Genomic DNA, 25,328 nt, shown 5'->3' on the forward strand with positions numbered 1-25,328 from the left:
ATGTCACAATGGCACAATGCACTTAGGTACAATCTCTTAAGTACCCACAACTGTAAACCTATATTTGCTCACCCCAACATATACTATATATATATATATATATATATATATATATATACACACACACACACAAGAATACCACAATCAGTATTTATTTTTTTACTTAAAATTATATTTATTCATGTAAAATCCAATTTAACAAGCAAGCAAGCAGCTCGATGGGGTAGTGTGTTTTAAAATGGCAAATCTGATACACTTACTTTCAGGAGATTCTAACCAGTCTCAAAAACATGCAGGCCATCCTATACATATGACATAGCAAGGACATGTCAATCACATTCGGCATATCTACCACAATACAGATGTTTCATCAGAGCCACTCATGATAGTTGTCAACTGATGTGCCCACTAGAACAGGGCGTTCGAATCCCGTAAAATGCCAAAAGGGACTCTGCTCTGTTGGGCCCTTGAGCAAGGCCCTTAACCTGCAATTGTTAAGCGCTTTGAGTAGTGAGAAAAACGCTATATAAATGCAAAGTATTATTATAAGAGGAAAAACACTTCTTCTTTGAATGAAGTGAGTGACGCCAAAGATGGCATTTTATCCCTTTTTTCAAAGAAACTTTAGTTCCTTTGTATCTCAAAGTCATTCTCCTCATTAGCTTCACATCTGCAAGGCATGGGTCATTGAGCTTTAAAAGGTTGCATTTCATGAGCTCCACAGTTGAAATCAAAGACTCAGAGATACTAAAATTTGAATTTTATTTTTCCAAATAACCAGAGCTCCCAAAATAGTACGCTGACAGGTAACCGCTAAGTTCTTATGTGAAACATATCTGCTTGCTTTTTGTATTGAGATCCCTCCCTAATATCGGTGTCACTCTAAATGTTGCTTCCTTAGGCGTTCTTCTAGTTCGCCCTAATGGTAGATGAACACAAAGATAAAATCATGTTTTTTTTTTTTTGCTTGGCTGACCCACGAGCACACGAAGGTTGGGCCGGCAGATTTGGTATGGAGGGCACAAAACCGGCACTAACAGTTAGCGCGAACCAGGAACAAAAACTAAAGCAACGACGGTTGCCTCCCGGGCTGATATTCGGATCGGACAGGAAGTGCCTTGGCGGGATGATCGTGTTTTCACCCCACGTGAACCTTACAGTAACGATAAGTGACGCCTAACAGTTTTTCAAATACATTTTACTTAATTGCATTGCATCATTTGACAGAAGAGATTCGAGCTAGGGCAATATGGCTGAAGTAATTCAGCAGAGGATAGAAGATCGCATCCCGGAGCTTGAGCAGCTGGAGAGAGTTGGTCTTTTCACCCCGACTGAAGTGAGGCGAGTATTGAGTCCAGCAGCTTAGGTGTGCTGATAGTGGCGATGTGGACAAGACGCGATTAATGTTGTGTTGTGTTGTGTTACAGGGCAATGCTTAAGAAAGTGTCAGCGCTTGAGTATAAACTGCACAGAAGAATAATTGGTAAAGACGACTTTATTACGTATATTCAGGTGAGGTTCTTCTACCTTTTTATACACGTAGTGAGTTCAATATATTGTAATGGTGAAGTTTCCATACACTCTTATGACGAACGGGCATTTCAGGGCAGTGTTGGCCTTTCAGTCATTTCTACAGCTGTGAAAAAATAGAAAATAAAAACCAGAAATATTGTACAACACATATTAAAAAAAACAAACCCTAGCACACACGTTTTAATTTGTCAGTTTTCTGAAACCTTAACAGGGTCTAAAATTTACACATACATCTACTTAAGATAGTGCTGAATGTCTGAAAAGTCTGAATTGGTGTAAGAGGCCCTAATTTCGGGTGTTTAATTAGAAATGTAAAACTGCATTATGTTAGAATTGTTTTATTGTATTTGCTACCAAGATAAATCTAATTCAGTATACTGCAGCAAACATTGAATGTATTCTTAAATCAGTTAAATAATAAAGTTATTTAAAAATCACTCTCCAGAGCCTAAACCTTTACAAGCAGCAGTGAAATTGAGGCACCTCAGGCCCTCGCAATGCCGTGCGTTTATCTTAACAGCATGTATTGGTAAATTGGCAGTAATATCTGTATATGGTGACGTTTAAAATAATGATAACGAATGCCTGGATGTAGAAAATTTTTAATTCTTTTTCTTTCCATTGATGAGTTCTTTCTTTTATTAGTATTTTACTATAGCTTTACAATGTTATTTTGATTTGATTTTTAAAAAGCTGTATGTTCAAATGGGTCATTGAAGCAAATATCACTCTTTTTTTGTTTTTATATACATATTTTGGTTGCAGTAGTGTAATTGAAATATAGTCTACATGGAAATAAAAGATGAAGTAGCATTTTAATTGAGCAAACATACAGTGGTGGATGTAAGTGTTGAACATTTTTTTCCAGTAAGGATATTTCCAATGAGGCTATTCACAAGGAATTTTCAACAGATATTTGAATTAACTCAACAAAATCCACAAATACAAAGAAGTGACAACATGAAGTGCCATAAATAGAGGTATATGTAATAAAATGGAGTGACATGGGGGTCGGGGGAAGTATTGAACACAGGGTTAGTGCATATTGTTTTGCTACACCATGGTGTGTCACAAGAAATTTCTCCTGATGGGTAAAAAGCAAAGGGCTCTCCCATAGCCTTCGCAACCTGATTGTTACGAATCAAATCAATGGAACTGGTTACAGATGTATTTTAAAACTTTTGAGTCATCAGTAAGCATCGATTTGTATGGTCAAAATGTGTTTATTTTTTTGCTAAAATTTTGTTACTTCCTGAGAATGGCCGTATTGAATGTAAACACAGAAGATGTCATTCCCACAATGCTGTGCATATGAATTAAAGATCTGCAATTTTTGAAGGTTTCAAAATATTGTCTACTTGTTGTTGTTGAGAAATTCCCGGAAAATATCGAATTATCAATTTTGTCAAAGGAGCACACCCCTTGTAATAGACAATTGCAACATTTAATACATGGATCTACACTCACCTAAAGGATTATTAGGAACGCCATACTAATACGGTGTTTGACCCCCTTTCGCCTTCAGAACTGCCTTAATTCTACGTGGCATTGATTCAACAAGGTGCTGAAAGCATTCTTTAGAAATGTTGGCCCATATTGATAGGATAGCATCTTGCAGTTGATGGAGATTTGTGGGATACACATCCAGGGCACGAAGCTCCCGTTCCACCACATCCCAAAGATGCTCTATTGGGTTGAGATTTGGTGACTGTGGGGGCCATTTTAGTACAGTAAACTCATTGTCATGTTCAAGAAACCAATTTGAAATAATTCGAGCTTTGTGACATGCTGGAAGTAGCCATCAGAGGATGGGTACATGGTGGTCATGAAGGGATGGACATGGTCAGAAACAATGCTCAGGTAGCCCGTGACATTTAAACGATGCCCAATTGGCACTAAGGAGCCTAAAGTGTGCCAAGAAAACATCCCCCACACCATTACACCACCACCATCAGCCTGCACAGTGGTAACAAGGCATGATGGATCCATGTTCTCATTCTGTTTACGCCAAATTCTGACTCTACCATTTGAATGTCTCAACAGAAATCGAGACTCGTCAGACCAGGCAACATTTTTCCAGTCTTCAACTGTCCAATTTTGGTGAGCTCGTGCAAATTGTAGCCTCTTTTTCCTATTTGTAGTGGAGATGAGTGGTACCCGGTGGGGTCTTCTGCTGTTGTAGCCCATCCGCCTCAAGGTTGTGCATGTTGTGGCTTCACAAATGCTTTGCTGTATACCTCGGTTGTAACGAGTGGTTATTTCAGTCAAAGTTGCTCTTCTATCAGCTTGAATCAGTCGGCCCATTCTCTTCTGACCTCTAGCATCAACAAGGCATTTTCGCCCACAGGTCTGCCGCATAGTGGATGTTTTTCCCTTTTTACACCATTCTTTGTAAACCCTAGAAATGGTTGTGCGAGAAAATCCCAGTAATCCCAGATTGTGAAATACACAGACCGGCCCGTCTGGCACCAACAACCATGCCACACTCAGAATTGCTCAAATCACCTTTCTTTCCCATTCTGACATTCAGTTTGGAGTTCAGGAGATTGTCTTGACCAGCACCACACCCCTAAATGCATTGAAGCATCTGCCATGTGATTGGTTGATTAGATAATTGCATTAATGAGAAATTGAACAGGTGTTCCTAATAATCCTTTAGGTGAGTAAATATTTCTACCTTTGATTTCTAGAAAAAGAGGATCAGTTTTTATCAAAACAATTAAATCTTTGTGAGATTCTGAATTTTTGGTGGTGTAAATGTTGACGATGCATTTAAATTGTGATTTATTTTTCACAAGAGATTTCTTGTGCAGTGAAATTTTTGTGTGTAATTGTGTACTATATATTAAGTAGTAAACAGAAAAGATCTTTTTTTTTTTTTCTTCTAGTATGAGATTAATGTTTTGGATCTAATTAAAAAAAGAAGAAATGTAAGTCTGATTTTTTTTTTTCTCTCCTTGCTTTTTGTTATTTAAAGGGATATTTTTCATAAAGCATTAAATTACTGAACTTTTAGGTTTGTGAAAGTATGATCTCAACCATAAGGTGGGGATTCACATAGATGGACAAAAATAAGAATATAAGCAAAACCACTTGCTTTATGCAGCCAACAAAATCAGTTGGTGAAATGAAAATCATTTCTGGATTTTTAATAAATCACATCTATTCGGTAAAATGTTTCCTACTAGTGGTCTCTTTAGATGACACTGTGATCTATTCAGGGTTAGACAAAAGTATAAATCTGTGTTGGTGTCATAATTTTATAGTACACTAGCTGTGTAAGCCCGTGCTGTAAAAAGCCGGGGAACCTAGAAACTATTGAAATCATCAGAAAAAAATGGAAATACACAGTCAGCGGTCTTGTTTTGCAGACATGCTTGCCCAACCCTTGTCTATCAGCGGCTACGAGTTTGTCTCTGACACATTAACTTGGGACCACCTTGCTGGCTTTTTGAGCTTCATGCTGTAGCCTCGCAATTCTTTATACTTCCGACTCATTAACTTGGGGCCGCCTTGCCGGCTCTTTGAGCTTCACTGCTATAGCCTTGCACTTCCGGGCCGGACAGACACACACACTCTCTTCCACACGTAGACGTTTATATATAAGACTAGCCACATTACCTGTCAAAAACAGGTAATAGAAAACATTTAAAAATATTTGGTTTTTCTTTCCCCATATGTACCTTCAATGCTTGAACCTCTCCTGCCTGCAGTTCTCCATCTTGAACGTGTTCTCATAAAACCTGCTTCTCTGACTGTGTCATTTCTAGATCCCTTGCTTGCCTACTGTCCTCTTTTGTACTTCTTGTATTTGAAGGCGACTCTCCATGTGTCTCCTACTCCTTTACTCCTAATTGTCTGTCTAACACTCACACTTCCTGTTTTGATAGGGACACCAATGCCAAACTGACCAATCAGATTGCTCATAAGGACCAAACACACACACACACACACACACACACACACAGACCTTAGTGTTTTGTTTATATAGTAGATTTCCCTGGATATACATACTTATTGTATGAATATTTATTACAGATACCCAAGATTGCAGTTAAATATTATTGTAAATAATTTTTGGTGTTCTTTCTTTTCCAGCGTATTAGGTATCATTTTAAAAGGGAAGAAATAGAATATCCTATCATCCAGAGAATATACGATGTTTTCAAAAGGGCAACTTCCAAGTGGAAGGTGAGTGTGGTAAAACTGGCCCAGTAGGTAATGTAGGGTACTTAACAGCAGGCAACCTCAATGACTATACTACACCTTCCCAAACTGGGTGTCTCAAGTGTAATGGTAGGTAATTGTTAATTTCCATAAACAAATAAGTCAGTTTCTTTTTAATTTTCAATTTAAATTTCAACTTTGAATATACAGTAAAAGAAACAAATCTGTGACAGGGCTTTTAAATTAGCTAAAAGTGATGATTTGAATTACCAAGTATATATATTCAAAGATATTAGACTGTAGCTTGATATTCATATATATTTGTACTGTATGTGTTTAGTACCATATGTGTTCCTTATTAATATTTTTATCTTTTTGCTTGTGGTGTCTCTGTAAATCTTGAAGTGCTTATGATTCATGCAATGTTGTGTAAAAGTCACAAGTGTAAGATAAAACGTAAAATGGAATATTACACTTGAAAACACAGACCTTCACAAAATAAAGGTTATTTGGCACATAATGGGATGTGATCAGAACACATAATGGGGTACAGCATGGATAACTCTTCCTTTCTGTAGTAACCATAAGAGACACTGACAGACTTGCCTGTGATTGTGCAAACATTTTACATGTAGTCATTAAGCAGTTCTTTTTTCATCCCTAACAGTCTTACTAAAATAACAAAAATGCAGATGGTGGATAACAGATTAGTTGTGCATGATCTGACCGGTCTTCCCCACCCCCAAAGCAGGGATTCCCCCTCCCCACAGTTATGGCTGTTATGTAATTGTAATGCTGTTGTAATATCAAAAGCAAAACCAGAAATGTGTCAGTTATTTGCATTGTCTTTAATGATAACTAAATCTTTCTATTGTGTACTGTAATGGATAATTAATTTCTAGCATAATGCAGCACTAATTTAGGAGTCATGGGTTCAACAAGCACAGAATCAGGATCAAATCAATAAGTTTAGGCTGCCAGAGCTGAGATTTGGCTATAAACACCTGTTTCAAAATGCATTGTTAAGGGGTATGCTTAAGATGAAGAACACTGCCAGTTTTACTAATAAGGAAGTTACAGGCAAGAGTGAGTGTTCATCCTCTTAGGACAGTTCCTGAAAGCTTAAAGAAGGCAAAATATGTTTATACAGTAAAATGTATTCAAAAGTAGGATTTACGTGCTGTGGTGATGAGAACTGCCCTGTGCCTTTATATTTACTTTTATGATGATCGAAAATGCTTTAAAATAAAGAAATTTTAAAATTGCTTAACATTAAAAATTGGCAAAACTCATGACTCAATTATGAATCATAAAATATATAAAATCTATCGTTTTTTTCTGTATTTCTAAAAAAATTTAGCCGTGTACTGTATCTAAAAATGCATGCCTCTTATTATAAGGTGGTATAAGCTGATGACTTTAGGGATTTGAAACTGAAAAGGTTGGGAAAGTACTGGAATTTACTGTTAATCATTGAGGATACTGCAGACTTTGTCTTTGAAAAGCATATCAAGCTATTTATCTGTCATCTACCTCTTTTAATAAGTTTCAGTGTTACAGGAATCCAAAGCTAATCCTAAAGGCTGTCCTTGCTAATAGGCTGCAAAATGCTGGTGGTGTGTTTTTCTGTTAAAATGTCTTCAGCATGTGTAGAAAAAACATAAGATTACTGTTACAGCTGTCTATAGTTCATCAACATGTCCTGTATTTTGATTATTAATTTGGCATTCACCTATGAACTATAGATTAAATAGCCAACTCTGAGTAAATATTAACTTGTTTTATTTTCTATTCTTCAGGATGATATTCAGCTCTGGCTCTCCTTTGTTGCTTTTTGCAAAAAATGGGTATGTCTGTTTAAAGCATGATTATTTTATTTAAACTGTCATGTCACTTTATTTCTAAAAGCCAACAAACACTTTTGTTGCATTTTCGCTACTCTGTAGTCCCTGACCAAGTAATAATTTTATTCATTACTATTTTTTGTTTTATAGGCCACTAAGAAACAACTTAGTAAGGTGTTCTCTTCTGTGCTTGCAATTCATCCAGACAAAACAGGTATTTCTGGGGAGAAGCTTGCCTTGGGTGTAGCTATTATATTTACGTTATTGTATTCATTTATTCTTACCGCCGTTACCGGAATTGTTTTTTAACCACCCAGAAAATTACAAATGCTCGACTTGATTCATTCTGGCCTTTAAATAGATTTACCTGTTCTTTAAAATGTTAATGTTTTTAAAATTTTAGTAAACCTATTGCTATTTTTGTTAGTTTGGGGTTAGGGTGAGGGTTTGTTTGCCTTTTGACTTCATATGTCTGAATACCTATACTATGTTTAGTTCCAAGTAGTTTTTTAGAGTCTTACCAAAAGATTCCCACCAGGCATGATTTCCTAAACTAATGCTCAAATTTGTATTTTATGAAACAGCTAAAAGCTTACTAAATATATCATTTTTGCTTTAGAAAGATGTTTAAATTGTCTAGCATTGGACCCTTTATTTGATTTTCTTTTATATGCCATTACAGTCATACAACATTAAAATAGGATGCGCAGAATGGGCATCAAAGATGGCTTCTGTTCAATGGTTATGCATTTAAATTTTATTATTTCTTCCAGCTCTGTGGATCACTGCAGCAAAATGGGAAATGGAGGACTGTTCCTCATCAGAGAGTGCAAGACAATTATTTTTACGTGCCTTGCGATTTCACCCTGACAACAAAAAACTTTACCAAGAGGTGTCTTTTTCTTTTTTTTTCTTTTTTTTTGTTTAATTATTGAATGTTTGTGGATTCATGAACTGTAATTTCTGTGATTAACTGCTTTTTGAAATACTTTATCTTTAGGAATATACCAGTCACTGTTTTTGACAGGTCATATTTCCTTTAAACACTTGCGTGGATAAAAGTTTTTCTCTTGATTTTAGTCACTTAGCCTTTATTTTTGAAGACTAGCAAAATACCCGCGCTTCGCAGCGGAGAAGTAGTGTGTTAAAGAAGTAATGAAAAAGAAAAGGAAACATTTTGAAAATAACGTAACATGATTGTCAATGTAATTGTTTTGTCACTGTTGTGAGTGATGAGTGTTGTTGTCATATATATATATATATATATATATATATATATATATATATATATATATATTTACACACACACACAAACATATATATATATACATATCTATACATATACACATATATACATACATATATATAAATACATACACACATACATATATACATACACACATACATATATACATACACACACATATATACACACAAATACATATATATATATATATATATATATATACATACACACACACACATATATATAAACATATATATACATATACATACATATCTACATATATACATACACAGCTATTTCGTATCAGTGCAATACGCTGCTTGTTAAAACGGATGACTCCCGCTCTTACGTGCAAGTCTGCGTGGATATTATGAACTATCGTATTTGTTCAAGTTCTATTTAAATTTTAAATAGAAGGAATTTTTATTTAGTCGACAGAAATATCTTTGGTAGGAATGGTAAAAACAGACAGGAATATTATTCGTGAATAAATCAACTCAAACCTTAAACAACTTATATATTTTGCTCTCCATAAAAATATATCCTGTCTAAATTATACAAGTTAGAAATAAAGTAAACTTTAAAAGAACAAACATTCAAATTTCTTTACTCTTATGTAATTTTATATAAAAATAAACTTAGATTTTAAATATCCCAAAAGATTTTGCTCTCCATAAAAATATATCCTGTCAAAATTATACAAATTCAAATATGAACATGCTGCATAACAAAACCTGGAAATATAAATAAAATGTGTTCCTTTCAGCAATAACAAATCAAATCATTCAGTTGTCTTTGCTCATATGTCATTTTAGAGCTGGACGCCTGGCATCTTTTTTGGCCACAGGTTCGTTTCTGTTTGCTGTGAGGTTCTGTGTTGTGGAGATTCTCAGGATGGATTGCAGGTGCTCATCAGTGAGGCGACTCCTGTGTGCTGTTTTGTTAGTCTTTATCACTGAGAAGAGCTTCTCACACAGATATGTGCTACCAAACATGCACAAGGTTCGAGCCACATGTAGAAGGACTTTTTTTGTTCTTCAAAGTCACCAAAGCGCCGTGCAAACTCAGTGCTCAGTTTATCAGCAAAGTGCGATTTGGGAACACCGTAGTGACGACTTGGTTTAACATTACTTGGCAACAGGGAAAGTGGGGCAAGGTGAACTGGTGCATTTGTGTCTCCCATAAAAGCAGCTTCACTTGAAATCACTTTGTGATTGTGCACGGGTTAAAACGTCCGCTGAAGTGTCAGATTCTTATTTAATTATGCTGCTTTCTGTATCTTCTGCATTGCATTCAGGTTACCCTGATGTTTTGTCTCAAGTGCCGTCTTAGATTAAATTCTGTAATTACAGCCACATTAGCTCCACAAATGAGACACACGGGTTCAGTAAACATATACTCAGCCTCCCATCGGTTTTTAAAGGCTCTATTTTCAGAATCAACTTTTCTCTTCAGCATCGTGTGAGCTAGCTTCGCAATAACTTGCAGCAACATAAGGTAGACTTGATTAACGCGTAAGTGTTCGGCAAGGCAGCTGAAGCGCTGCATTATGGGATCTGTAGTTTATTGTGTTACCAGCGCTTCATATACCCGGCTTTAATAACAATAATACAGTATATAAAATGATCTTGCGGGCGGATATAATTACGCCGGGCGGATGTGGCCCGCTGCCCTTGAGTTTGACACATATGGACTAAATAGAACTTGAAAAGATATATTTTTCAAATGTGATCGCAATTCAGATAGAGTTGACGCGACTACAGCCTGCATGCCTCAATGAGTCATCCTCCCTCTTACTTTTTACCGCTCATCTAATGAATACACTGAGTATGGCTTTACCAAAACAATCATTGATGGCTAATAAAGTATCCATTATTCGAGTATGTAGATCGGATTTATATATATACATATATATATATATATATATATATATATATATATATATATATATATATATATATATATATATATATATATACCGCGATCGCAGCGAGAAGTAGTGTGTTAAAAAGCTAGAAAAGAAAAGGGAACATTTTAAAAATAACGTAACATGACTGTCAATATACAGTATTTGTTTTATGAGTGTTACTGAGTGTTGCTGTCATCAAGGATTTGATTATCATTATTTCTTTCAATCAGGTTCGTATTTGTAGGATGTGTTGTGTTCAAGTTACATTCCCTGTTTGTCAATCGCTGTAAAGATGACAGGTTTCATTCATCGATTCGTTTCTTACTGCATCAATAAACAGCTCGTCTTCTTCTTTATCTGAGACCTGACACACTGCATGCACGGTTTTTTTTACACTGTCTTCCTTTAGCGGGACATTGACTTTTCCAACGTGTGCTTTGTTTCGCAGTAGTTGGATTTATGAATATGCTTGTATGTATGAGACGCTTCATATTTTTGCTGCCTTTTCAATTGTGTAATTCGGTTTTGTTCAGCTCTTTGGAACTGTTGCTTTTATCTGTGCACTGCGTCAGTTCACGTGAGCGCTCGGTGTACATGCATCGAAGGTTCCCAGCTGTGCTGGTGCCATCTCGCTATGTCCATGGCTGTATTTAATGTTACCTTAGTCCTGGCACTTAAAACTTTCTCTCGCAGTTTCGCTGAGTTTGTGTCAAACACCACCCTGACCATCTCATCTTCCTCTGCATAAGCACAGTCCTTAACCCGTGAATATTTAGCCGTGGCAGTTTGCTATTGGATTGCCGCTGACGGACGGCCTTATATGGGCAGGCACTAAATTACAAACGCCAGCGGCAGCCTGTCTATGAACTTAATTTAAAGTGTAGGTTTACATCGTGCTTTGTTTCCGAAGTAGCATCATGAATATGGTTGTATATGTCACTCGCTTCGCTTCTTATTGTTTCGCTGCCTTCTCAATTATATAATGCATGTTTTCTTCAGCACTTTTTTGAGGTCTTCCTGGTTTTCTATGTACTGCGTGATTACGTGGGAGGCGTGATGATGTCACACAAAACTCCGCCCCCACGGCGTTGAAGCTCATCTCCATTACAGTAAATGGAAAAACTGCTTCCAGTTATGACCATTACGCGTAGAATTTCGATATAAAACCTGCCCAACTTTTGTAAGGAAGCTGTAAGGAATGAACCTGCCAAATTTCAGCCTTCCACCCACACGGGAAGTTGGAAAATTAGTGATGAGTGAGTGAGTGAGTGAGTGAGGGCTTTGCCTTTTATTAGTATAGAGATTATATTGTCCGTGCACAATGTCACATTTTTATTACTTGCGCTAAAGTTACATTTATGTGGTTTAAAAAGATGTTTAATTAATTGGCCTCAAACATCAGCACTTCCTTATATATGCTTCTTTTATTTAGTATTTCCGAATGGAGCTTATGCATGCCGAGAAGTTGTGTAAGGAGAAAAGCCAATTAGAACAAGCCAAGATTAACCTGGTAGGTAAAATAAATGTTAAATATACTGTAGGTTACAAGAGAGAAGAAAAGAATTGTAGATGAGTTTCACAATATAATTCTGTTTAATTTATAAAATCCATGTATATGTCATATACATCTGCAATTTTTTAGTTTCTGAAATATTTAATTTGTAGCTCAAATTTCAGTATGTATTGTGTAATGTCTTGTATCTGTTTACACTAAGATCAAAATACTTCATGAAAGCAAAATTAAACCTTCTGTTTATGCAAAAGGCACTGCAGTAAAAATACATTGAGGTTTTACATAGTTGCAAAGTTGAATGTCTGTGGTTTATTTATTTCACCTACTCCAAACCCTTGTCTGTGTATCGGTGAGGAAGTAATTGTAACCACTGTATTACCACAAACTATTCGTTAATTTACTATTCAGGTGTCGACCTCTAGCAAGAGGTTTGCAATATCATTACCAATGCACTGAAGAACCTCAGATTTCTATCAGACTTGAATAATTTTTAAGTTGTAGTCCAGACCAGTTATTTTACATTAAATGAGTTTAACCCATGGCGTAATGGTTCGAGTTGTTTTCTCGTGAACCCATTTTGTTCTTCAGTGGGCACACAAGGTAGCTTGAGTAATTTGTTAAAATTACGTTTCTGCTCTTAGGCATATACTAATACAAAATAGTTTGTAAATTGAAACTTTTGCTCACAGAAAATCAATTTTTGGGTTTGTGCACTGTTTGTGTCAGTGGAAACAGCCGACTGCTGTCAGAAAATCTGGAAAGTTTTTTTTTTGGTTCCTGATTGTTCTAAATCCAAGGATCTCATCTGCTTTCTCTGTACTTTCTTTTGGTTGATTTATTTAATGATGCATCAACTATCTAACTAATGTGTTTACTATAAATCTCAGTGTTTTAACATTTATGTTGAAAGAGTCTTCATATGTTTTGTTTACACTTCTTAATCTGTTCAACTGTATGCATTTTTATGATGTTCTGTTTCCTTCGTCATTATTTCTCCCAAAAGAGTTTTTAATTTTACAAGGATGTTGGTTTTATATCAAAATTAATTTAGTATATTAGAGAGCATGAACAATTTCATTGAGAGCAGGACATTAGGCCTAAGAGAACATATTTCCTGCGTACCTAATATTTCCCAGATTAGCACTGAACTGAAATTAGAAGGTTTCTAAGATACTGCTTTCAGATACATCAGGTATTGTCGCTTCTCAGTTAAACGTATTTTCTCAGTTGTAACCAGCTTCCATTTGTCCTCCTGTGTTCTTATTTAGGAATGGATTTTGAAATAAGTGCTCTCATTCACCCTTATTATCTTCATTGTAAGCATTGCTGTCATGTCATCCTTTTATGTGTTTGCCTAACACAAAAACGTAAGGTCCTCCAGTATTTCCACGTTTTTTATTTCTCCTAGTCCCACAGAATTAGAGTGAATCTTAAAAACTATGTTGTGGATTTTTCTGCAGTGCTTGCATATCCTCCTTTCAGCAAGGAGACCAATACATTTCCAGAGAATAGTGCACAGTTTCTGTGAACTTGTACTCCACACATCATGCTACTGGAATCGGTATCCTTTTTTCTTTTTAATAATTTTTAGAAATTTTGTTTACTTTTTAGGATGATTATGAATTTTCAGAAGAAATCATGAAAGGAGAATTGGCAAAGATTGTCTATAAAGAGGCCATTCAGAAAATACCTGGTGAGTGTCCCCTTTCAAAAAGTGAGAGTATAATTTGAGTTCATATTATACAAGTGAGAGTTGGTCTAGATAGTGTTGCACATTATTTTGGTACTGATAAAGTACTGAACTACCAGATTTATAAAAGTGTATTATACCAGCATAAAGAATTTGGTAATCTTACTACATTAAAATGTGACTGAAATTTCTTTATGTTGCCATTTTTGAAAAGTATGCTGTGGTACGGAGAGCAAAAATGTGTGGTACTCACACACAAACTTTTGCCTGTAATCTAACTGTGTAGCAGTGCTGCTTCCGTTTGATTAGCAGCAAACCAAATCATGCTAGCTGAGGTTTATTACATACATTGTCAATTCATTGAAAATAAGAAAAGGAAAAGGTTGGTAAAGCTATTTGCCCCCAATAGGCTTGTCAAATTATACAAAATGAGTGTTCAGATACTCATATTTAAAAATAAGTAAATATTCGAATGGAGATAAATTCTAAGTGCTAGTTTACGTACATTTGTACTTAAGTATATAAAGGCACTTTATTATTATTTTTTTGTTTTTTTTAACCTCATTATGTGTCTGCAAAGCATGCAGCTCTTATGACTTGTGCACTAACGCAGCCTTCACAAACATGGGATTTTCGCATTAAAAGTGACATGATTGAAGAGAAAATGGAACCAGGACACTTCACATATGCATATATGAAACCCATACAAAATTCTTCATGATTACTCAAACACATTTAAACAGACTGGTTACTTTAATGCTCCATAGTAATGCTTATAGAGTGCTGGAGAAGTACCTATAATCTGTTCTTGGTACAGAAAGCAGAGCAGTGTCCTAGCGAAATGTGTCAGTTGTAACAATTGATAAAAAATATATATATGGAAGAGATTTTCAAATACATAGATATTGCAGCATAATGTATGTACCTGGAGTGACATGAGGTCAGAATTGGTGCAGTCTTGACATTGGGCAATAGTATTCTGTTACTATAGTCAGTGTATTGGTTTTGTCAATACTTTTTTGGTGTAAAATATTTAGCACTTTATTTTGTGAAAACTACAAAGTTATGTTATTTGCTTTATTTTTGGTACTGGTACTGAGATGTGAAAGGAGGTAACAGTCACCAGTTTTAATTCTAATTTTGCAATATCCCAGTGTTGTCCTAATAGAAATTCTGTTTTATGCCATTCCTTATATTTCAACGTTACGTTCCTGTGAATCTTTTGTTTGCTCCTTGAGGTCCATTATCTCCATGTTTTGTGGTCATTTTTTATTACATTGTTTTATGTCAGATCAGGACAGTTTAATTTAAGACATGATTTGAAATGTGATTGGCTAAATGTGAATAGTGAAAAAACAATCTGTTGTAATTTGCCTTAACTTCAGCCTATACTTTAGTTAAGATACTTTAATTAAGTTGTAGCCTGTTATTCATTGTTACTCATTTGTATGTGCCATAGGAACCACACTCAGTCTTTTTCTAGGGAGTAACTTAAAAGAGTTAAAAGTGAAAAAAATTGACATGGGTTTGTCAGGTTCCTATTAAGGGTTTTCATTATTTTTTATTTATTTATTTTTTGCTGCAATTATGTTTGTATTTGCCAGTTATGATCTAGTTTGAGCATATCCTGATTTGGTCTGATAGACATGTGCACACTCACGTCAGATTTGGATCTCTTTCGAAATTAATTAATTTCAACAGTCACAAACAAAGGTCTAATGTATTTTTAGTTGCAGTCTGAACTTTGCCTTGAAACACTTGTTTTGTTTTTATGTCATGAAATGTTCAATTGGGGTTCTATTGTATTACATTTATTAACATGCACTAATGCTTGATCTGATCTAGAGCTACATTGAACTAGGATAAACTGGCTAGTATGTTTCGGTTTATATTTGTGTTGTTTGCTTTTTCAGGAGCAGATTTCATTTTGTCGTTACTGTCTGTTGCATCCCTCTTTAACTTTGCTAAGGATATTCAAGAGCAAGCCCTGCAAGAGTAAGATTTGTTGCACCTCATTTTTCTGTCAATTCATGCCTAGAAATTAAGTGACATGGAATATATTTTATACCATTCTTGAGGGTGATCTTAATAAAATGGCAGCAAAATTGGACAGTGGCAAATTAGTCTTATCCAAGTTTGGTTATAATAAGCCTCCCAAGTTTATAAATGACTGCAAGTCATAATTTAAAAAGAAAAAAAAAATAAATGCAATAAAACTGCATAAGTGGGTTAGAAAATGGCTAGATAGTCTGATGTTGTTTGTGTGATATTAATCATTATACAAACCGGGTTCCAAAAAAGTTGGGACACTATACAAATCGTGAATAAAAACTGAATGCAATGATGTGGAGGTGCCAACTTCTAATATTTTATTCAGAATAGAACATAAATCACAGAACAAAAGTTTAAACTGAGAAAATATATCATTTTAAGGGAAAAATATGTTGATTCAGAATTTCATGTCGACAAATCCCAAAAAAGTTGGGACAAGGCCATTTTTACCACTGTGTGGCATCTCCCCTTCTTCTTACAACACTCAACAGACGTGTGGGGACCGAGGAGACCAGTTTCTCAAGTTTAGAAATAGGAATGCTCTCCCATTCTTGTCTAATACAGGCCTCTAACTGTTCAATCGTCTTGGGCCTTCTTTGTCGCACCTTCCTCTTTATGATGCGCCAAATGTTCTCTATTGGTGAAAGATCTGGACTGCAGACTGGCCATTTCAGTACCCGGATCCTTCTCCTACGCAGCCATGATGTTGTGATTGATGCAGAATGTGGTCTGGCATTATCTTGTTGAAAAATGCAGGGTCTTCCCTGAAAGAGATGACGTCTGGATGGGAGCATATGTTGTTCTAGAACCTGAATATATTTTTCTGCATTGATGGTGCCTTTCCAGACATGCAAGCTGCCCATGCCACACGCACTCATGCAACCCCATACCATCAGAGATGCAGGCTTCTGAACTGAGCGTTGATAACAACTTGGGTTGTCCTTGTCCTCTTTGGTCCGGATGACATGGCGTCCCAGATTTCCAAAAGAACTTGAATCGTGACTCGTCTGACCACAGAACAGTCTTCCATTTTGCCACACTCCATTTTAAATGATCCCTGGCCCAGTGACAACGCCTGAGCTTGTGGATCTTGCTTAGAAATGGCTTCTTCTTTGCACTGTAGAGTTTCAGCTGGCAACGGCGGATGGCACGGTGGATTGTGTTCACTGACAATGGTTTCTGGAAGTATTCCTGAGCCCATTCTGTGATTTCCTTTACAGTAGCATTCCTGTTTGTGGTGCAGTGTCGTTTAAGGGCCCGGAGATCACGGGCATCCAGTATGGTTTTATGGCCTTGACCCTTACGCACAGAGATTGTTCCAGATTCTCTGAATCTTGGATGATGTTATGCACAGTTGATGATGATAGATGCAAAGTCTTTGCAATTTTTAAGCTGGGTAACACCTTTCTGATATTGCTCCACTATCTTTCTGCGCAACATTGTGGGAATTGGTGATCCTCTATCCATCTTGGCTTCTGAGAGACACTGCCACTCTGAGAAGCTCTTTTATACCCAATCATGTTGCCAATTGACCTAATTAGTGTTTATTGGTCTTCCAGCTCTTTGTTATGCTCAAATTTACTTTTTCCAGCCTCTTATTGCTACTTGCCCCAACGTTTTTGGGATTTGTTGACACCGTGAAATTTTGAATCAACATATTTTTCCTTTAAAATGATACATTTACTCGGATTAAACGTTTGATCTGTCATCTACGTTCTATTACAAATAAAATATTGACATTTGCCATCTCCACATCATTGCATTCAGTTTTTATTCACAATTTGTTTAGTGTCCCAACTTTTTTGGAATCCGGTTTGTGCTGTATAATGCCATATTGTGGGGGGCAGTCTTCTATAGGCATGATAAATGGAGCATTGTTTTATAAATTATACTTCACTCTTTGTGACAGAGTTATGGTTCATTAATACTCTCTATATGTACATGCAAGATAGTAAAACCTTTTGAAACACTATCCATTACCAGATCTTTGCGGTGTTAGACTGGTGTACACAAAAATCCACCACTCATTGTAAAATATTCAGGAAGTGACATACATTCTGGACAGGGGAAGAGGGTGGAACACATAGTAAAAAATGGCAATTATGCCTATTTAGCAAGGTGGCCCAGGCATTTATAATAAAGGAAACATCTGCCCCAAACGTAAAGCTTGTTTTCTGGAGTAGAGACATGCAAAACACCCACAATCACACTCGGACGGACTGGGGGCCGGGGTGATCCTTTTTTTAAAAAAAGGCACAAAATTACCCATGGATATCTTCAAAAAAATTGCATTCTAAACTTCTCATCTTGTACTGGTTTGACAAACTGTTTTAACAGAGAGGACTGTGCTATGTGGGAGATATCTTGAAAACCAATAGATGACACTCTGATTTGGGAGAAAACATATAAAGAAAAAAAAAAATCTTGCTTTTAAATTTTGGAAGATTGCAAGAGTCCTATGTTTACAGATAAGGTAATCTAAAATTAAAAGTGTTTAGAGAGAAGGCATATAAAATAGTCTTTTTAAAACATTAGTATTTATTTCAGATGGAAAACAAGACCTCATATTTACTTGCTCATTTCAGAGTAGCACTATGTTGTTAAAAAATCTCTTTTTGGATACATATTTACTGAAATGTGTGAGTTTTGGATATTTTTATACAACAAATAATACAAAAGAGGAGCAACTAATCACTTGGTGAGGATTAATTGCTGCACTTTTCTCAGATATCCCCATATATACACTACTATTTATTACCTGGTGCTATTTATTAACTTTATCACACACAAAGGTATAAGAAGGTACAAAGATTACATAAATATATTTGTGTTTGTAAATGGGGAGAGAGACATTACAGTCCTCCTGAAAAGCATAAAAAAGTTTTGAAAATCTGTTTAATCTTTTAAAGCAGGACACTTTGTTTAGTATTGATGTAGAAGAAAACTAAATGTTGTTCATATTTGTACGTACTACTTTTATATATAAATATTTTTAATGTATTATTTTGGTAAGGAAGTAGCATGCCATTTCTGATTAACTCTCTGACCTCAGAATCCACATAGCCACACTATAAATTCTAATATTAGAAGCAATGCTTAGTTTAGGTGTTGTCCCCATTTCCTACACTATAACTAGCAGTTTTATCTTACTGTTAATACATTTTGCTATATTAAACTGTAATAACAATGAAGACCAACTTATTTTTGTGTTGCATGCATAAAATTATAATAATCCCTTTTTCTTGTATTCTCTTAATAAGTGTGTTGGGTATCCCATTGATGACCTAGATTTATTTTTTCTTTTCTTTTTACCAATGGATTAACAGGACATTGAGAAAAATATTTACAGTGCATCCGGAATGTATTCACAGTGCATCACTTTTTCCACATTTTATGTTACAGCCTTATTCCAAAATGGGTTAAATTCATTTTTTCCCTCAGAATTCTACACACAACACCCCATAATGACAACGTGAAAAATGTTTACTTGAGGTTTTTGCAAATGTATTAAAAATAAAAAAACTGAGAAATCACATGTACGTAAGTAGGCTATTCACAGCCTTTGCTCAATACTTTGTTGATGCACCTTTGGCAGCAATTACAGCCTCAAGTCTTTTTAAATATGATGCCACAAGCTTGGCACACCTATCCTTGGCCAGTTTCGTCCATTCCTCTTGGCAGCACCTCTCAAGCTCCATCAGGTTGGATGGGAAGCATCGGTACACAGCTATTTTAAGATCTCTCCAGAGATGTTCAATTGGATTCAAGTCTGGGCTCTGGCTGGGCCGTTCAAGGACATTCACAGAGTTGTCCTGAAGCCACTCCTTTGATATCTTGGCTGTTGTGCTTAGGGTCATTGTCCTACTGAAAGATGAACCGTCACCCCAGTCTGAGGTCAAGAGTGCTCTGGAGCAGGTTTTCATCCAGGATGTCTCTGTACATTGCTGCAGTCATCTTTCCCTTTATCCTGACTAGTCTCCTAGTTCCTGCCGCTGAAAAACATCTCCATAGCATAATGCTGCCACCACCATGCTTCACTGTAGGGATAGTATTGGCCTGGTGATGAGTGGTGCCTGGATTCCTCCAAATGTGATGCCTGGCATTCACACCAAAGAGTTCAATCTTTGTCTCATCAGAAAAGAGAATTTTGTTTCTCATGGTCTGAGAGTCCTTCAGGTGCCTTTTGGCAAACTTCAGGCGGGCTGCAATGTGCGTTTTACTAAGGAGTGGCTTCCGTCTGGCCACTGTACCATACAGGCCTGATTGGTGGATTGCTGCAGAGATGGTTGTCCATCTGGATGGTTCTCCTCTCTCCACTGAGGACCTCTGGAGCTCTGACAGAGTGACCATCGGGTTCTTGGTCACCTCCCTGACTAAGGCCTTTCTCCCCCGATTGTTCAGTTTAGATGGACGGCCAGCTCTAGGAAGAGTCCTGGTGGTTTTGAACTTCTTCCTCTTTGGGATGATGGGGGGAACTGTGCTCACTGGGACCTTCAAAGCAGCAGAAATTTTTCTGTAACCTTCCCCAGATTTGTGGCTCGAGACAATCCTGTCTCGGAGGTCTACAGACAATTCCTTTGACTTCATGCTTGGTTTGTGCTCTGACATGAACTGTCAACTGTAGGACCTTATATAGACAGGTGTGTGCCTTTCCAGATCATGTCCAATCAACTGAATTTACCAATTAAGCTGCAGAAACATCTCAAGGATGATCGGGGGAAACCGGATGCACCTGAGCTCAATTTGGAGCTTCATGGCAAAGGCTGTGAATACTTCTGTACATGTGCTTTCTCAATTTTTTTTATTTTTAATAAATTTGCAAAAATGTCAAGTAAACTTTTTTCACGTTGTCATTATGGGGTGTTGTGTGTGGAATGCTGAGGAAAAAAATGAATTTAATCCATTTTGGAATAAGGCTGTAACATAACAAAATGTGGATAAAATGATGCGCTGTGAATACTTTCTGGATGCACTGTACATTTTGCTGTTTCTCGTAATACTTTAGATCAGGTGCTATCTGTATTATATCTATCAATCACATGCTTTTATGTAATAAAATCTTAACAACATTTACAAAACACCAGTAAATAAGTTATTAAAAGCCTGTGATATGCAGGTAAAGTTTTGTATATGTGAGCTTTATTTAATCTTATTAAGCATAAATTCACAATCACTATAATGATGTGAGCATTGTTGAGAGGCATATCTCTCACTTGGCCACTCAAAAAAGCTAAATTTCCCCCTGGGGACAAATAAAGTTCTAGCTGATCTAATCTATATACTAAATTTTACAGAGTCAAGTAACCACTTTAACAAAGCATTCTGTTGTATGTATGTTGTATGCATGAGTGGAAAACATTGTTCTGCTGTTATGAACTATTTTGGTACTTATTTTATTCCCTTTTTATTTTAGTTTTAACTTGAGTAATTGTGTGTTTTTTTTTTTGCTTTTGCACTGGAAAGTTGCACCTAAAATGTCATTGTTCAATGTCTCATTGCTACAATGACAATAAAGATTTTGATTTGATTTGTTGGTTTTAACAACACTTGCAAAGCATTAGTAATGTCTTGTGATCTACAAATTAGTAGTGAATTCATTATAAGTTGTACATAATATAGTACCAGTTCATGCATCTCAGCTTGCATATTTGACACTCTTTGTTTCAGTCTGCAGATCCTATATACTAAAGATCCTTTGACATGGGACTTCATGGCCAAAAGAGAGTTAGAAGTAAATTCGTTACCGTCTACAGAATCTGTATCTAAACAAAGTAAAGTGACAGACATGGCACAAAAGGAGGAGAGATGCAGTGCTGTTTACGAAGAGGCAGTGATGGCTGTGCCAACAGGTATGACTGCACCTGTAAAGAGGCCCATAATCATATGGCAAACTTGGAATGACATCTTAGTTTAGAAATCTGGAGGAGAAATGAACTTATCTTAGAATATTCTAAAATTGTAGATCTTATGCAAGTTTGTCATCATTGTATCTATTTCTTTCCAAATATAGTGCTGACTTGGTTTACCAGTCTTAAAGCAGATTTTTTTCAGCAAAATATCTGTTGAATTACTCAAAATATTCAATCTCTTATATTTCTGAAAGTCAGTGTTGGATGCTGCCTCTTATTATTGCACATATTTAGAGGGGTAAACAGACTTGATTATGTATAATAAGCTTTCACTCCTACCTGTCAAAATGATTTGCATATATCAAAATAGGGATCAATGCATTTTAAGTGAACTTGATGTTGCAGCATGGGAATAAACTTTTCTATTTTATTGATCATCTGATCTGTTTTAATTGTTGACGTCCTGTATCTTTCTTGTCACCTGGTCTAGTCTTAGTGGTACAAATGTATGACTTATAAAAGCAAAGCTTGACTCCCTATGATCTGCATCTTTGAGTTTGCCACCACTTAAACAGTTCTTTGCTGCTTTCAAAAACATTATTTCTGTTACTTATAAAAATAAATATATATTAAAATCCTAAACTTTTTTACTTTATAAGACTTATTTTTAAGTTTTTAGTTAAGCGTCCCAAGTCTCGCAACTAATTTAGCCTAATGGTCTAGCTTATTTTTTAATTTTTTCTGCGACTGTTACAGTTAAATATTGTCACCTAAGCTGTAGTGAAATATATTTATGTGCTTATATATCAATTGAGGATATTCTCTTTTTGCAATCTGCGTTTATTTGTATTTTTATTTTTTAAACCTTTGTAAATGTTGCCTCTGTCAAGATGTGTAGACCTTTTGCATTCACACTTGCTAGTTAATTTAAGTTTATGGGCAGCTATTAATAATGGAAAAACTTATATTCTATCATCATGTTTACTTCTTATTACTGTGTAAATGTCCTGTTTTATCAATGGATTGTATTTTTCTTTTATCCATTTTAGTAATTGCCCATTTTTGCTACTGGCCATGGATGTTTTGTGTATCAGAAAAATTTAAAGTCTAAACCTTTATTGAATTTCTGATCATGCAAGTTGATGTAATTTCTGTAGGTTAGTACTTAAAAAAAGAAATATGATAATGGACGGACATCTTTGATTTTATTGGTTTGACCTCTTCGCTTGATTAGGACATTGAGTCTTCCATGCATTTATAGAAAAGAAACTCCATGAGTCATCTTATGTTCTACAATTGACTTTCATACAAAAGGAATGTTGTCATGTGTGCAGACTTTACACAGGTTGTGACGGCAGTGATGGCACCGTATATGGAAATATTAGCAAGCAGAAGAAATGGAAAATGTGTAATATTTAATGGTGAAGTAATCCTGAAAAAGTGAAAATCATGGTTTACCCATTAACTCATGCTGATAAATATGTACAGTAGTGCAACATTATTATTGATACAAAGTACTTGAAAGAGTTTCATAAAAAGTTAGAGGCTCTATTTGCCTTTGTAAAGCATACATGGAAATACTGAACTAGGAAAGAAGGAACAATTTCTTAAGTGTTAGTTGTCAGCGTCAATATAAAATAAGTACTGTATATATCTTTTGTCTTGTAGATTGGACCTCTCCAGCAGAGAGCACATTATTTGAAACTCTGTTCTTTCTGCAAAACTCTGTGCTGGAATTTGACATATCTTGAATCTATCATGTAGCAGCTGTTTATTTATTTATTTTTTTTCAACAAAGAGCATTATTTCATTGTCTTAGTCCCAATATTATTTTATACACTTGTATTCCAAGCAGGGAGCTTGAATTTCTGTCAGCCACATCAAAAAGACTTGTAGATTATCTTAAGTGATCAATATAGGCTCAATATTGGTCTGATGTCTGTGATTTTACCTAGCCATAGATCTGTACTTAGTGCTGCCAGGAAAGCTTCCAGACATTTGAATAAATAATAATTATTAAAAAAAGTAATGAACAGATAATGTTGTGTTTATTGTATAAACAGTCTTCTTAGATTGTATGTTTTGCATTTTTATATGTCATTTCTGTATACAAATGGGGAAAAATATTTAGGCTTTCAATTTATTTTTTGAATTTATGATAAACTGTTTTTACACGTGGAGCTTAGATCATGTTCTGGACGGTAATGGTGTTTTGGAAGGAATAAGACTACAATACTTAGATGCACATCCTTTTTTCATTACAGAGGCCATGTGGACTTGCTATGTCACATTTTGCTTGGAGAGATTTAAGAGGAAATGTAACAGTGCAGATTTAAAACAGAAGGTGAACAAATTTGTCTCTTAAATACATTTTACACTCATGTATATTAATGTCTAAGAGCATACTATGTTTTACTCAGGCACTGGTGAGAGACTTCTCCTTTAATATATTTACAGTATACAGACATATTTATCAAGCACTATTTCAAATAACATGCATTCAAACATTTTATGCTTACAGAGATGGGACAGGATGATGTCTGTGTGTCACAGAGCACATGATCTGGGATTGCTGCAGGAATCCCTTTACAAGCAGTGGGTGAGTATATATGCTTTGACTTCACACAATTATGCACACTGAATTGGCAGCTATTTTGAGTTCTACTACACTTCTAAACATTCTCATTTTTATTATTTTTATTGATTTTTGCTGTTCCTTACAAAACTGTGCAAGCCCATTAAAGGTTTTGAAATGTAGCAGAATTACACATTATACTTGCATGACTTTGTTGTGATCTATATTTTTATCGCAAATTTGCTTGTCCTATAAAAGAAAGAAAAATGAGACTGTTTACAAACATACTGTATTTCAAATTTGACTTTAGAAAACACTGGTTATGGTGGTGTGTAAATATACATTAACTTATACCTTTGAATCATTTTTAATCATTCGTTGCACTACAGCTTTTGCGCTGTTAAAATATACATTTACTATATTTATACAGGAGTTTTTTTTTTAGTGTGCCTAATTCTTGAGGTATAATTGAAAATATGGGTTTCGATTTTAATTATACTGTACCTGTTTCTTACCGAAACTGATACTGTATGACACATAGAAACAAATAATTAACACAGTACAAACCATAAAGTCTTGCCTCTATTAAACATTTTATGAATATTTATCAATAAAATACAAGGCTAACCTGTTTACAAGTAAAATTAGACAAATTTTGCTTTTTAATTGAAAATATGAGATGCTGTACTTAACACAAGCTTGCTTACTGTCCAAACTCAAAACAAGCAGTGTCTGTTTTAATTAAATTAAAGGCCAAATAAAAATGTCTGAATTCATTAAAGAAGCGTTTCTTGATATGTGTCTGATTGCACAGGACTACTGATTTCTTTTCCGCCTTTTATTATTCTACTTTATTTAATGTAAAGTCAGTATTCCTGTGTCTCACTCCGGTAAAGTCTGCCTTACTTCTGTTTGTTTACATAAAGTTGGCAACAAAAAAAAAGATGTGC

The 25,328-nt window shown here is 35.5% G+C and overlaps 1 protein-coding gene across 2 annotated transcripts in view; it reads left to right on the top strand.

Annotated features, from left to right (window-relative positions):
• The first annotated feature begins 898 nt into the window (after positions 1–898).
• The window catches only part of utp6 (UTP6 small subunit processome component), a 32,136-nt gene continuing 7,706 nt past the window's right edge, over positions 899–25,328 (top strand). Inside the window, exons 1-13 of one of the 2 annotated variants that reach the window (XM_039739453.1) lie at positions 899–1,341; positions 1,428–1,512; positions 4,422–4,463; positions 5,632–5,724; positions 7,500–7,547; positions 7,695–7,758; positions 8,318–8,436; positions 12,132–12,209; positions 13,824–13,905; positions 15,816–15,897; positions 21,622–21,803; positions 24,068–24,147; positions 24,325–24,402. In XM_039739453.1, coding sequence (XP_039595387.1) covers positions 1,250–1,341; positions 1,428–1,512; positions 4,422–4,463; positions 5,632–5,724; positions 7,500–7,547; positions 7,695–7,758; positions 8,318–8,436; positions 12,132–12,209; positions 13,824–13,905; positions 15,816–15,897; positions 21,622–21,803; positions 24,068–24,147; positions 24,325–24,402 — 1,125 coding nt within the window. In that variant the 5' untranslated portion in view covers positions 899–1,249. The remainder of the gene's footprint in view (positions 1,342–1,427; positions 1,513–4,421; positions 4,464–5,631; positions 5,725–7,499; positions 7,548–7,694; positions 7,759–8,317; positions 8,437–12,131; positions 12,210–13,823; positions 13,906–15,815; positions 15,898–21,621; positions 21,804–24,067; positions 24,148–24,324; positions 24,403–25,328) is intronic. The other variant, XM_039739454.1, reaches the window with a different exon arrangement.

Source organism: Polypterus senegalus, chromosome 17 (assembly GCF_016835505.1).
Source record: "Polypterus senegalus isolate Bchr_013 chromosome 17, ASM1683550v1, whole genome shotgun sequence".
Taxonomy (NCBI): Eukaryota; Metazoa; Chordata; class Cladistia; order Polypteriformes; family Polypteridae; genus Polypterus; species Polypterus senegalus.